The sequence below is a fragment of the Trichosurus vulpecula genome, chromosome 1 (genome assembly GCF_011100635.1).
Source record: "Trichosurus vulpecula isolate mTriVul1 chromosome 1, mTriVul1.pri, whole genome shotgun sequence".
Lineage (NCBI taxonomy): Eukaryota > Metazoa > Chordata > Mammalia > Diprotodontia > Phalangeridae > Trichosurus > Trichosurus vulpecula.
The window spans coordinates 103,938,712-103,952,503 of record NC_050573.1 but is presented as its reverse complement, the minus strand read 5'-3'; the positions used below and the strand labels follow the sequence as shown (position 1 = coordinate 103,952,503).

Genomic DNA, 13,792 nt, shown 5'->3' with positions numbered 1-13,792 from the left:
CATATAATGCAATTCCTCCACTCCTTCTATTAGATGTTTCTTTTGAATAAAACATATACTTCCCTCCTCACCACATTCCAGTAATAGGTTTCATCCAGCCACGTCTTGGTGAAATAAAGATGTGTTTACATCCACATATAAAAATGTTAAGTTAATTTTATGATCCATATTGTTTGCATTAGTATATTGCTATTTCATGTCAAAAGTATTGTTTCCAACTGTCTTCACTTGTAAAGAAATGGGTACATCTTCCAACATCATTCTTTATATGCCGAACCCTGTGCCCTCCACAGTAGCTGATTTCAGTTTATCTAGGCACTTATCTTCTCTCACTCTCTCCACAAACTCAAATATCAGTTTGACACTCTCCTGGTCAGTTCAACAACCACTTACATATCACACCAATGCTTTCCAGTATATCTCTTGTTGGGGTGCATCATTCTGGGAGTTCAAGTCATCATTCATAGAGCCAAATACCATTCTCTAATTTAATGTTTAGAATTTGTTATTCACCTCCCACATCCCATGAATTGTATCCTTCTTTACCTTCCAAAGGCATAACCTTTAGCCAGAAGAATGGAGGAAAGCAGCACTTCCCATGACCTTTGATTTTTTATTCCAGGACTTCAGGGTCATTAGAGACTCAGTCTAGGTTTCTTTATCATTACACGAACCAATCAAAGTAGGGAACAGTCTGGGGGTTTGCTGAGTCTCCACATGCCAATGAGAAACATATTAGTGGTTTACTTAAGAGTTAGGCTATCTGGCATGACTCAGGCAAATTGCACTGGTTTTCTGAGCCTCATTTTATTCATTGATAAAATTTCATCTCAACTTGTGTTGAGATGAAAAGTGACATAGCAAATAGTGTATCTTGGTGTGAAGAAGACCTGGGTTCTCTTGTCTCTGGTACATTCTCTTGTGTAATGATGGGCAAGTCATTTCTCATTGCTCCTAGGCAGCTCAGTATGGTATGGTGCACCGAGACTCACAGGACCTGAGTTCAAATATTAACTTAGCTACTGACAACCTATGTGTGACTTAACTTCTCTAAACCTCAGTTTCCCCATTTGTAAAATTAGGGGATTAGATTAGATAATTTCAAAGGTCCTTTCTGGCTCCAGAGCTATCATCCTAGAAGGAAAGGTTACAGGTAAAATGTTAGTCAGTTATCAGCTGAGGGAGTTTCCCCACCAAGGGTTCTTCACATTGATGAAATCACAGGTTTATACTTATTCACTACCTGAAACAAATCAGACTTGCATTGTTAAACTCACTGGGCTGCTGGGAACTTTAGTGCTCTGTGAACTTTAGAATGTGCTATATATGTGTGCATGCATGCATGTATATATGTATATATACACACATGTACATATATGTGAGTTATTATGATTACTGATCATGCAAGGTTGTTCTGAGGATAACAGTGAGATAATAGATGTAAAAATACTACAAGCATGTGGAGGTAGTGTGATTTAGTCCTAGGGAAAGTTCTTAGAAAAGGAATTAGCTAATTTTGGATCTAAGGACAGTTCAGCCACTAATATTAATAGCTAACATTTTTATAGCACTTCCTGTGTGCCAGGCACTGTGCTAAACACCATACAATTATTAACCCATTTGATCCTCACTATAGCCCTGGGAAGTAGGTGCTATTATTATGTCCTTTTATGGATAAGGAAAATTGAGGCAAAGTATCATGCCCAAAGTCAGAGAGCTAGTAAATGTCAGAGGCTGGGTTTGAACTCAGGTCTTCCTGAATCCAGGCTCTATCCATTGTGTCATCTAGCTGCCCCTAACTAGTTGTGTGACATTGGGCAAGTCATTTCATTCCTGTGGGCCTCAGTTCCCTCCTCCAAAAATGAAAGGGAAAGACTAAAATAATGTTTAAGATTACTCTCAGATCTACTAGTCTATACTGTAATTCCCTGTAATGTATGGTCTTTTCCACTAATATTATTATCATCCCTTATGTTTGGGTATCTATCTCTGTGCATCTTCTACTTTTTTAAATTAAATTTTATTTTTAACTTATGGAATAAAACAAGAATTTCCTGGCCATCCCCCATGTCTCTCCTCATCTCCAACTCCTGGCTTCCCTGTCTTCCTTCAAATTTCAGCCAAAGTCACACCTTCTCTGAGAAGCCTCCCCTGGTCTTCCTTAATCTCCATGCCTTACCTCTGAGACTATCCCTAATTGATCCTGTATATAAGAGGTTTGTTTGTAATTGTTTTCACATAGTCTTCCCCATTACATTGTGAGTCCTTGGGAGCAAGAACCTGTTTTCACCTTTGTTTACATCCTCAGAGTTTAGCACAGTACCTGACACCCAGTAGATGCTTAATAAATTTTAGTTGATATCATAAGGAGAGAAAGAAAATTACAGTGGCATGTTCATGAACACTTGGAAAAGTAAGACAATGGGATTCTCCTGGTGGAAACCCTAGTAGGAAAGTGCTTTTTTTAAACATTTAGTTAAGTGCTATATTTTTCAAATTTCCTTCTCTCCATATGGGTTCTGTGAACATTAGGGGCAGAAGGTAATGATGAGGGCAAAGGAAGGACGTGTAGTCACCAATGACAGTGTTCATGGCCCAATGTTTGATCTTATATCTAAATTTTCTGGTGAGGCTGTAGCCAAAGTAAGACTCCCTACTTGACATGACATCTCTGTAAATGAAAGGAGAAGTTACTGAGATGGGAAGTCAAGTAGACGGGTTCCTCCCATTTTGGAATTCTCAAGAATTAACACAGGGGGACACTTACATACACAAAATGACTTAAGCAGAAAATAAAAAGTGGCAATGAGTGATAGTGCCCAGTCAAGAGAGTGGTTTTCTCCCAAAATAATAGCCTGTTTTCATAATCCAGGGGAAAAAAATGTCTTTTCCCCAGCTCAAGTCCCTAATGCTTAGCAGCAATACACAGATTCAGTATGATAAAAACCAATGGAAAGACATCTTGGAGTAGATAAAACAGCATGGCTTGAAATTGAAAGATCTGAGTTTGACTCTCAACTCTTCTGAAAGCTCTGTGTGACCCTAGGCAAGTCATTTTACTTTTTAAGGTCCCAGTTTTCTCATATGTAAATTGGGTGTGTCTGTGAGGAGGCAGAATTCTGAAGTTCCTTCAAGATGCATCACAAGCTATGATGCTCAAAATGATGAATCTCAGAGAAGAAACTAAAAGTGCTTTGTAAAACATCCAAGTGAGATGACAGATGTGTTTTTTGTGTATATTTTCATTGTATTTTGATTCTCTTTCAGCTGCTAATGTATATATGCAATGAGAAAAATGGGCAGTTTATAGAAGTAGGGCCTTTGAGACTGGGAGGTGGGTTCAGGTCCTGCTTTTGACCTGTACTAGTTATCTGTCTGACCTTGCAGAAGTCCACTCAGTGCTCATGGCAAACCTCTAAGATCATAATTAACTGGTAAACGACAATCTGCACCAGTAGAATGAGTTTCTACGTTAGGAGTTTTCTATACATTTGAAATCACAGGTCTCTCTCTCTCTCTCTCCTTACTGCAGTGCTCCTCCAACACCATTGCAAACATATAAAAATATGGGATGACTTTTTGGGGGGAGGTATTGAATAGTGATTTTGTTGGTGTAGGGTACTTTTAGATAGGAAACTCCCTCTACCAATGCACATTGGCAACTGCCAAAATCATGGAACAGTTCTGAGCTCACAATAATAAAGCACTTTAAGATTTATAAAATGTATCCCTCTCAAAAACCCTATGAACTGGGTCAAGTATTTTCATTCCCATTTTACAGATAAAGAAACTGAGGCTCAAAGGTGTTAAATGGATCACCCAAGGTCACACAATCATTATATACTCTTCTCAACCTCAGGCCCATGTTCTTTCCATTACATATCGTATTTCATTCTTTGTTCTTAGGAAAGTATTCTGTGAAATACAAAACCCCTAAGTGTGAGATATTATTATCATAAGATAATATAGGAAATAGAGGCCATTTGCTGTGAGCTCCCTCTTCTCCCATACTCCACATCTCAAAGCCTCTTGCCATTATCCTCTATTTTCTTCTGCCTTGTGTCAATCTCCAATGAAGAAAGAGGCAGCCATTCTCCCCTTCAAAGTCAGCCCCTCCATTTGTACTGGGCTCTGTCAGATTGTTCCCACAATATTACCCAGTTCTGAAGTCATCAATCTCTATCTACTGGCTCATTCACTGATATCTACAGACATGCCCAGATCTACCTTCTCCTTTAAAACAAATCAACAATCTATACATACACTTGATCCTATAATTCTCCTAAGCTACAGTCTTATAGTTCTCTTCCCTTTCATAGCCAAACTCCTGAAAAAGCCATCTACATCACTATTTCTCTATCATCTATAGGTTGTTCGAATGTAGCATCCACTTGGTAACCTGATATGAGAGAAGTTCATAGAATATTCCTTCTTCTCCCAGTATCCAGTTTGTGAGTCACCAGCAAATGACTTTGGGCTTTACCAAAGTAGATGGCAATGCCCCCTTTTCTCCTTCAAATGCGCTCACCTTGAAGTGGGCTTCCATGTCTTCATGATGTGATCTTAGAGAGCCTACTTTTCTACTACTAAATATTTTCCTTAATACCCTTACCACTAAAATCCTTTCCTGATGCCTTATCATGGCATGGTGATGAACTTGGATTCTTGAAGGCTCTGTAAGTAGAAGACACATTTCTGCAGATAATGCCAAGCTGGTATAGTGGAAGGAGCCCTGGTTTTGGAATTGGAGGACCTCAGGTCAAATCTCAGTTATAGCACTTCCTACTTATGTGGCCTGGTCCTCATTTCTGGTCCTCAGTATTTTCATCTATAAAATAAGGGTATTAGACCTGATGACCTTGATGGTGACTTCTAGTTATGTGTGTGTATGTGCGTGTGCGTGTGCGTGTGTGTGTGTGTGTGTGTGATTCAAATACAGGCCTGGTGATGGACAATATCAGTTCAACTGTTAAGATGTGGATAGGTTGTGATGTACATTAGAGGAAGGAGTGCCCATCAAGGTGAAATCATGGATCTTTTAAGTTATTGAAGCAGAATAAGGGGCAGCTAGGTGATGTAGCAAGTAAAACACTAGACCTAGAATCAGGAAGACTCCATTTCAAACCCAGCTTCAGACACTTACCAGCTTTGTGTCTGTGGGCAAGTCACTTAACCTGTGTCTCAGTTTCCTCATCTGTAAAAATGGAGATAGTAATAGCCCCTACTTCCTAAGGTCATTGTGAGGATAAAATAAGTTATTTGTAAAGTGCTTTTCAAACCCCAAAGTGCTGGCTTTTATCAAGAATAAATGCTAGCTATTATTAAAAACTCTCAGAAATTACTTTAAATATATCTTGTTCAGTTTTAATTAGACATTATCCAAGCTGCTAATTCAATGTGGAGTAATGAGTACCTCAAATGAATGAGGATTTCGCTGAGGGTGGATTGTTCTTTGTTCAGCCCTAGCTTGGAATTTCCCTTAATGGATATCAAGCATTCAATGTCTAGGAAAGAAACAACTTGATATCCATCATCCAGATTGTGCAGGGTAGACATAAAGCTTGGATTGGATTTCACACTATTGAATGCTGCACTATAATATTCTTTGCTTCAAATCAGAGCTTATTACAATGGGTCATTACGGACTCCATCCAAGGGAATTTGAAAACTAAACTACGCAGAGGATCTCATTACAAAGTGATCTTGAATAGTTCCATGTCTTGGTTGAGACAGTGCTCCCTACTAGAGAGATGTTTCAATTTATATCTTTGGAAAAATAAATCAGAAAGAAATACAACTTTCCCTTGGAAAGCTATTCATAGATGTCACTAGTCCTCTAATGTTGTCACCAGCTCTCCAAATGTCACTAAGGATGAAGGAAAAAACACAAGCCTTGGAGTCAGAAGTCATGGATTCTAGTTATGGCCCACACACTTATTCACCATGTGGCCTGTGGCGAATCATAGTCTCCCTGAACCTGTTTCCTCATTGGAAAGTTGGAGATAACATCTGCCCAGCCTACCTCAAATAGGGTCATGAAGAGTAAGATGTGGCTGAAAACAACGAAATAACAACATCAGCAACGTACTTGAGTGACAATCCCCTTTAACGCTTCTTGTCAAGTGGTCAGTACAGTTTAAGAGGATTCATGACTTCAGAGACTGCCCACTCCACTTTTGAATAGCTCTCATTTTCAGGAAGGAACTTTTGCTTTCTTTAAGCCTAGATTTGCCTTTTTGCATCTTCCTCCCCGTTCTGCTCTCTGGGATCAAACAAAACAAATCAAATTCCTCTTCCACTTGATAATTCTTAAATAGTTGAGGAAAGTGTTCATTTCCCCCTTAAGTTTTCTCTTCCTTGGATGAGACACTCCCTATTCATTCGACTGAACCTCATATGACAGAAGGCTGAGGACCTAGGATCATAGTTAATTCTCTTTTTGACTCTGTTCATCTATGCAATGCCCTTCCTAAAATCAGATACAATATTCCAAAGGTGGTCTGACTAGAATATGACAAGACTATTATGGTCCTCATCCTGAACACTGTATTTGAAGCCTAAGATTATATTAGCTTTGGAGGCTTCTAGAACACTCAAGTGACTCATACTGAACTTAGGGTTTGTGAAAACCAATACCACAAGAATTCAAAAATTCTTGAAATTCAATATGGTGTCTCTTCTCACTTTAATTAGTTTGATTGATTAATTATATGTCCTAACTTTGTTCTTAGACATATTTCTTCTAGGTCCTTCAAAACCAGCTATAAGTCCATTCATGCCTAATAAAACATCAACAGTTTCTGATTATTGAAAGTCATTATTAGTTTTCCACAGAATATTGAAAATGTCATTTTGCTAGACTCTGCCATATTGTTTCCTGAATCTAGTAAAAGGAACTCTGCCAAAAAGTGATAGTTTCTTTTGAAGAACAGCTTTATAAAGATGTTCGTGTCTCCACAATCTCACAATACTTTTTAAACCAGTTGTTTTAAAAAGTACATCACTAGACAAATTTGTGGCTCCATTATGTGCCACTCCATAGGTGTAATAAGGTTGAGAGAAGGGGATATTTAGTGCAAGACTTGTGATTGGAATTTGGGTCTTCTCTTGCTGTTACCCTTCCTGCTTTTGTTTGTGTTGATTGACATATCTCTTGAATGTGTGTGTATATGCATGTGTATACGTATATTTATATATACATACATACATACGTGTCTGTGTGTGTGTGTGTGTGTGTGTGTGTGTGTGTGTGTACTCTTTGGAGTATTCTTTCCTCCCGGGCATACAGTAAGTGCTTAATGAATGCTTTATCACTCTATCTAGTTATGAAATCTTTGTAGTGAGTATGTGTAAGTTGGAGGAGCCTGGGACTGAGGCTATTTCCTGAGAGAAGCTTGGTATTTCAAGATGTGAATATTCTCCCATCAAGAGAATGAGATCTTTGAGTGCCAGACAAAGATTCTGGAGGCCCCTAGCACTGAAGAATGAAGAACTTCATAATTTGATTTAATATTTAAAAGAGAGTTATTATTTGTAGAAAATCATTTAGATTTTAATCATTTAATCATTTAAATTTATCCAGTATGTGATTTTAAAGGTGGTATGTCATAGCATATAGTATAGTGTTTGTAATAAGGAAGACTGGGTTCAAATCCTGCCTCTGACCCTTATTAGCTACATGGCACCAAGAATGTTACTTAACATATAGTAATACCTTAGGACTTTTTAAGTTAGAGACAGGTCACCATCTGTATTGTTAGAGGGATTTCCTGCACAGGGAGTTCCCTTTTCTGACAGAATCAGAGATTCTTCACGTATTCATACATATAATTTTAATCATTTGATGTGTAAAAATATATACATTATATACATATATCTATATAATTCGCATTATGAATGTGTTTGTTTCACACTCTGGGAACCCTGAATAAAAAAGTATTGTATAAGGAAACAAAATGTTCCTAAATCTCCTTCTAAATATAGCTTACTAACTGGCATTTGATAGCACAAAGGGAGTTAACACAAGATGAAGCCAGAAAAATTTGCTAGCTTAACAATTCCATGTGAACAAGTGGAGTCCCTTTGGCTACAACATGCTAGCCTATAGGCAGGATCTTGATGACTTGGGGCCCTGATGTCATAGAAGGAATGAAGGAAGGAAGGAAGGAAGGAGGGAGGGAGAGAGGGAAGAGGGAGGGAAGGAGGGAGAGAAGGAGGCGGGAGGGAGGGAGGGAGGGAGGAATAAAACCTTTCATGATTCCTCTCAATGGTAGTGCCTTCCCCCTGAAATTATCTATAATTTATCTTGTCTATATCTCGTTTGTACCTAGTTGTTTCCATGTTGTCTCCCCATTAGAATGAGGCTCCTTGAGGGCAAGGACTGTCTTTTGCCTTTCTTTGTATGCCCAGTACTTAGCATAGTGCCTAGTACACAGTAGGTGCTTAATAAATGCTTGTTGACTTGAAGAAATTGAGCAACAAGGAACACCTACCTGGCTGCTGCCTCCAACTGCTCTTTTCTGTAAGGAATGGAAGAGGGAAAGAAAAGGTGAGATAGGTTAGAATAGCTCCCATTGCTGAGACCTCCCCCTCCCCTGCCTCCCATTCAGAACAGGCCTACAGGGTTTCTGTCAGAAGACAACAAGACTGAAAACAGGGAAAGAGAAAGGAAAATGGGTTGAATGTAATAAGGTAAAGGCATGAAAGACAGTGTGATGTAGGGGTGGGGCCCTAACTCAGATTTCTGTAATACTTTTTCACAAAAGCCTATGAAGTATAAGCATTTTTAAGGCCATTACACAGAAGAGGAAACTGAAGCTTAGAAAGGTTTTTAGCATCATATTAGCTAGGGAGTATCTGAACAGGAATCTGAACTCAGGTCTTACCCAATTTCAAATCCAAAGACCTTTCCATTATACTACACTGCCTCTCTGAATAGTTTTTCCTCAATGTTGCTCTCTTCATCAAAGGGAAGAGAGAAAGAAGAGGAGGCAGGGAAGACCAGAAGATGATGAGATAGGGAAAAGAATGAGGCTTTCCCCAGTCTCTTCTCCTCTTCCCTCTGAGGTTACCCGAACTTAATAATAGCTAGCATTTATGTAGCGTTGGAAGCTTTGCAAAGTGCTTTATGAATATTATGTCATTAGATCCTCAGAACAATCCTGGAAAATAGGTACTATTATTATCTTCATTTTACAGATGAGGAAACTGAGGCAGGCATAAGTTAAGCTAACTTGCCCAGTATCAAACAGCTAGTAAGCTCAGCTACTTGTCTGAGGCAGGATTTGGTCTCATGTGTTCTCGACACCAAGCCTTACTTACATCTATTCGCTGTGCTCCCTGGCTACCATGCACACTGTATGCATCTTGTATATACCAAGTGGTTTGCATTTTGACCCCTCCCCATTAGACTGCGAGCTCATTGAAGCCAGAAATTCTGTATTCTGCTTTTCCTTCTATCCCCAGCACTTAGCAAGGTGTCTAGCATATAATAGATGCTTAATAAATGTTTACTTGACTCACTGATTGAGAAGATGGGAACGGTGACATTGGGTGACATTAGCCTGGTTCTGCCCATACCCTGAATTGTGAAGATCATAACTAAGGCCACCAAAAGAAAGAGAGAAACACCTTCTGATACTTGTATTGTGTATTGGTCTGAATCTAGACTGACTTCAGGACATATTCCGGAATTTATCTTTAAAAAACAAAACCTTTATCATCAACCTTCTTTGTAAATGTCAATTATTATTATAATTTCACATGAGTGCACTTAATACTCTTGAAGATAACATTTGCATGCCCCTATGTCTTATCTGCATATAGATCTTACCTTTTCAATGGAATGTAAACTCCTTGCAGGCAAGAAGAGTTTTATTTTTGTCTGTGTAGTCCTAGCAGCTTGCCCAGTGACTTACACATGATAGGCACTTAATAAGTATTCCTTGAGTTGTACCGAGGTGTTCATCCAGCAAAGATCACTACTGATAAACTATTTGTCTAGAAGGGTCATCCTGCTTTAGAGAGCTCTGATTGGTCAAAAACTTTTCCTTAGTGTAAACTAAAATATGTCCTCTTCAGACTTCCATCCATTTCTCTTATTTCTCCCTTGGGTTAAGCAGAACTACTCAGAGGCCTCTCCCACATGACAACCCTTTCAGATATTCAGAGGGATAGCTTGTGTGCTGAGAAGTTCGGAGGGAAGTTGGGTGGTACAGTGGACAGAGTGCTGGCCTGGACTGAGAGTCAGGAAGACCTGAATTCAAGTCCAGCCTTAGAAATTAGTTAGCTGTGAGACACCAGGAAAGTCATTGAACCTTTCTTAGGTATATCAAGTGCATAGCAGATTTGAAAATGTTAAAGTGTACTATTATTCACAGATTAGGCTGGCAGAAGGGAAGAAGAAAAATCTTTGGGAAAGGCTTTTATGTCTGTGACTGTGGGAAAGTCATTTTGCTTCAGTCTGGGCCTCAGTTTACTCATCTCTAGAATGACTATATGGGACCAGACAAGCTCTAGTTTTTCAGTACTGTGTCCTAAGATAATATCTGAATGCTCAGAATGAAATAGATACAAAAGTGAAATGCTTTCATATCCTTTCCTTCTCCAAAACCTTCTGAGTCAGGCAGGGGTAAGGAAAAAAAAAACACTAGCCTAGCAATGTGCGTATATCCAAACGTATGAGTCAGTCAGTGATTCTCCCCAGCATCAAACATTCATTGTTTGATGCAGTGATTACTGTATCAGGTCAAAGATGTCAGAAGCAGAAGGCAAAAGTGTCACTGCACATTCTATTGACGAAGGCCATGAGAACTTGACAACCAGGGATGCTGATGTCATTCAAAGCAAAGCAATCTTTCGGGTTATTTTTAAAGATGCCTGGAAAGAGAGAAGATAAAGTAAAGGAAAGGAGAGAGGAAGGAGGGAAGAGAGAAATGAATAGAAGAAAGGAAGCAAGAGAGAGAGAAAGGGAGGGAAAGGTTGAAGAGGGAAGGACAGGGGGAAAAGAGAAAGAAAGGGAGAGAAGAAATAAAAATAAGAAAGAAGGAGGGAGAAAGGAAGGAAGATAGGAAAGAAGGGAAGGAGAAAAGGAGGGTGGGAGGAGGGGAGAGAGAAAGGAAGAAATGCAGAAAAGGGAGGAAGGAAGGAAGAAAGAAAGGAAAGAAGGAAGGAAGCAAGGAAGGGAGGGAGCAAGGAAGGAAGGAATGGAGGGATGGATATAGGGAAGGGTTAGAGAGGAAATAAGGAAAGAATAAGAAAAAGACAGAGGGACAGAACCTATGGGTTTGCACAAAACCATTCTGTGACTTCTTCTACGTGGGAGCCTTTAAAGTTTCTGAAAAGAGCTTTTGTCCCCACTGCTCCTCCTCCACCCAAACTCCCTTATCCCCTACCGAATCTTCTCTTCTCCAGGGTTTAGAACCACAAAAGACTTTAGGAATCACCTAATTCTCTTCAAAGAGGAAGATAGCTTCTCTATTTTAGTTGGATCAGAGCAGATTCTACCTGATACCCTTTTAACAAGACTCCTGGCCTTTGCCCCTTATCTCAGCATTCTTCCAAGTTCATAATTTCTTTCTTTTTCATGCGTATGTTTTGGTAACTGGGGACTCATAAAGTGATGAAATGGTGATGAAATTGTCAATGGATTACAAGGATAAGGATTTGGTGGAGGGGTCCTGCATTGGCCAGAATAGCTGGTAATTAGAGCAGGATGCTCAGACACTCTTGAGGCCAAAGCAATTAATTCAGTCCTCACTTAGGTCTATTGACTGCTTTTTAAACCCTATAGTTGTAGTCAGAGAACTTAGATTTGAGCTTATCATGTGCTTCTTCCTGTTTCCTAGATTCATAGGATAAATTGATGATGAGACAATATTTGTAAAGCACTTTGCAAACCCTAAAAGCATTATGTAAATGCTATTATTGCTACCACAAGAACAGTATCATCACACAGCCTGGGGTGCAAAGCCAGGTTGTACTTCACACTCTACCACCAACAAGCTTGTGACCTTAGGCAAATGACTTTCATGGTCAGGGCTTCAGGTCTCTCAGATGTGAGATGAGAGGTTGTCCAGATGATCCCTGAATCACCCCTTATGATTTGCCAGTCTATATTCTATGATCCAAGACCTCTTCCTCTTCATAGGGTTATAGACACATGTGGTTTCAAAATGGAAGGGACCTAGAGATCACCTCATCTAGTTCCTTTCCTTTTATAGATGAGAAATCTAAGGCCCATGTAGATTAAGTGACTTGACTAAGGTCATGCTGAAAAAGAAAGCCTTAGTAAGTTTTCTAACTCCAAATTTAATTCTCTTTTCATGAGGCTAGGCTCTTTTCAGTAATAACAACTAACATTTATGTAACACATTGTTTGGACCAAGCCCTTGCCTTTTATTTCATCAGAATAAAGAATTCCCAGAGAGGAAATTCACACTACAAATCCAGATGGACAACTATCCTGAAGTATATAGTCTTAGAGAATTTCCAAGGGCACTGAGAAATTAAGAGACTTCTCCAGGTGTCCTGGCCAGTATATGTAAGAAGCACAGTTAAACCTGAACCTTCTTGACTCTGAAGTCAGCTGCCTTCTATTCCATGCTTCCTCTCAGAGAGTATTTAACTATTACAAAATATATTACATGCATCATTGCATTTGATCTTAGCAAATATAAATATTACTATACCTACTTTATGGTTGGGGAAACTGAGGAAGTGGTCCTTTCCAGTTCTAAATGCATGACTCTGTGATCTGTGGTCCCATGACTTGCTTAAAGTGACACAACTAGGAACTAGTGAAATTGGGACCCTGGTTTTCTTATAGCAAATCAGTGTATTTTCTTCTTTGGGGCCTTTGCTCTAAGCATATAGGACATTAGAAGAGAAGAACCAAGTATCAGTCAGTCGAGAATTAGCTCTCAACATGTGCAATTGGTCAGGGGGGCTGTGGTAGAGAAAAGTCTGTAGAAATTAGCCCTTGATGTGGGGTACATTTTTGCATCCTCTGCTTGGTTGCGGTCTTCATGTCCTTAACTGTTCTTTTCTCTATATTCTAATTCAAGATAAAAGCCTGGGCCAAGTCTTTACCCTTTGTCTAACAGTCGATAAACATTTATTGACCTATGCCCGAAGGGCTATAAAACTGTGTGTACCCTTTAACCCAGCAATACCACTACTAGGTATATATCCCAAGGAGACTGAAGGCAACAGAAAAAGGACCTATGTGTACAAAAATATTTATAGCAGCTCTTTTCATGGTGGCAAAGAATTGGAAATGGAAAGGATACCCATCAGTTGGGGAATGGCTGAACAAGTTGCAGCATATGACTGTGATGGAGTACTATTGTGCTATAAAAAATGAGGAGCAGGATGAATTCAGAAAAACTTGGGAAGTCTTATATGAACTGATGCAAAGTGAAGGGAGCAGAACCAAGAGAACATTGTATACACTACAGCAATATTGTAATGGTGATCAACTGGGAAAAGCTTAGCTACTCTGATCAAGACAATGATCCAAGACAATACCAGAGAACTCACTATGAAAAATTCTATCCATCTCTGGAGAGAGAATTGATGAACTCTGAGCATACTTTCTTTACTTCTTTTATTTTTTCTTGTTTTTTTTGTGTGTGTATGTTTTCTTTTGCAACATGCTAATAGGAAAATATTTTTTGCGTGACTTCTTAAGTTTAGTTGACATTATATTGTCTTCTCAAGAGGTGGGAAGGAGAAAGGAAAATTGGAACTCAAAATTTAAAAAAAGGCTAAAAATGTTTTAAAATGTAATTGG

The 13,792-nt window shown here is 39.1% G+C and overlaps 1 protein-coding gene across 1 annotated transcript in view; it reads right to left on the bottom strand.

The window, feature by feature from the left end:
* Positions 1-13,792, bottom strand: part of KCNQ3 (potassium voltage-gated channel subfamily Q member 3) — a 150,799-nt gene that overhangs the window by 35,494 nt on the left and 101,513 nt on the right. The window contains exon 10 of the mRNA XM_036741674.1: positions 8,493-8,519. Within this exon, the coding sequence (XP_036597569.1) occupies positions 8,493-8,519 (27 nt within the window). The remainder of the gene's footprint in view (positions 1-8,492; positions 8,520-13,792) is intronic.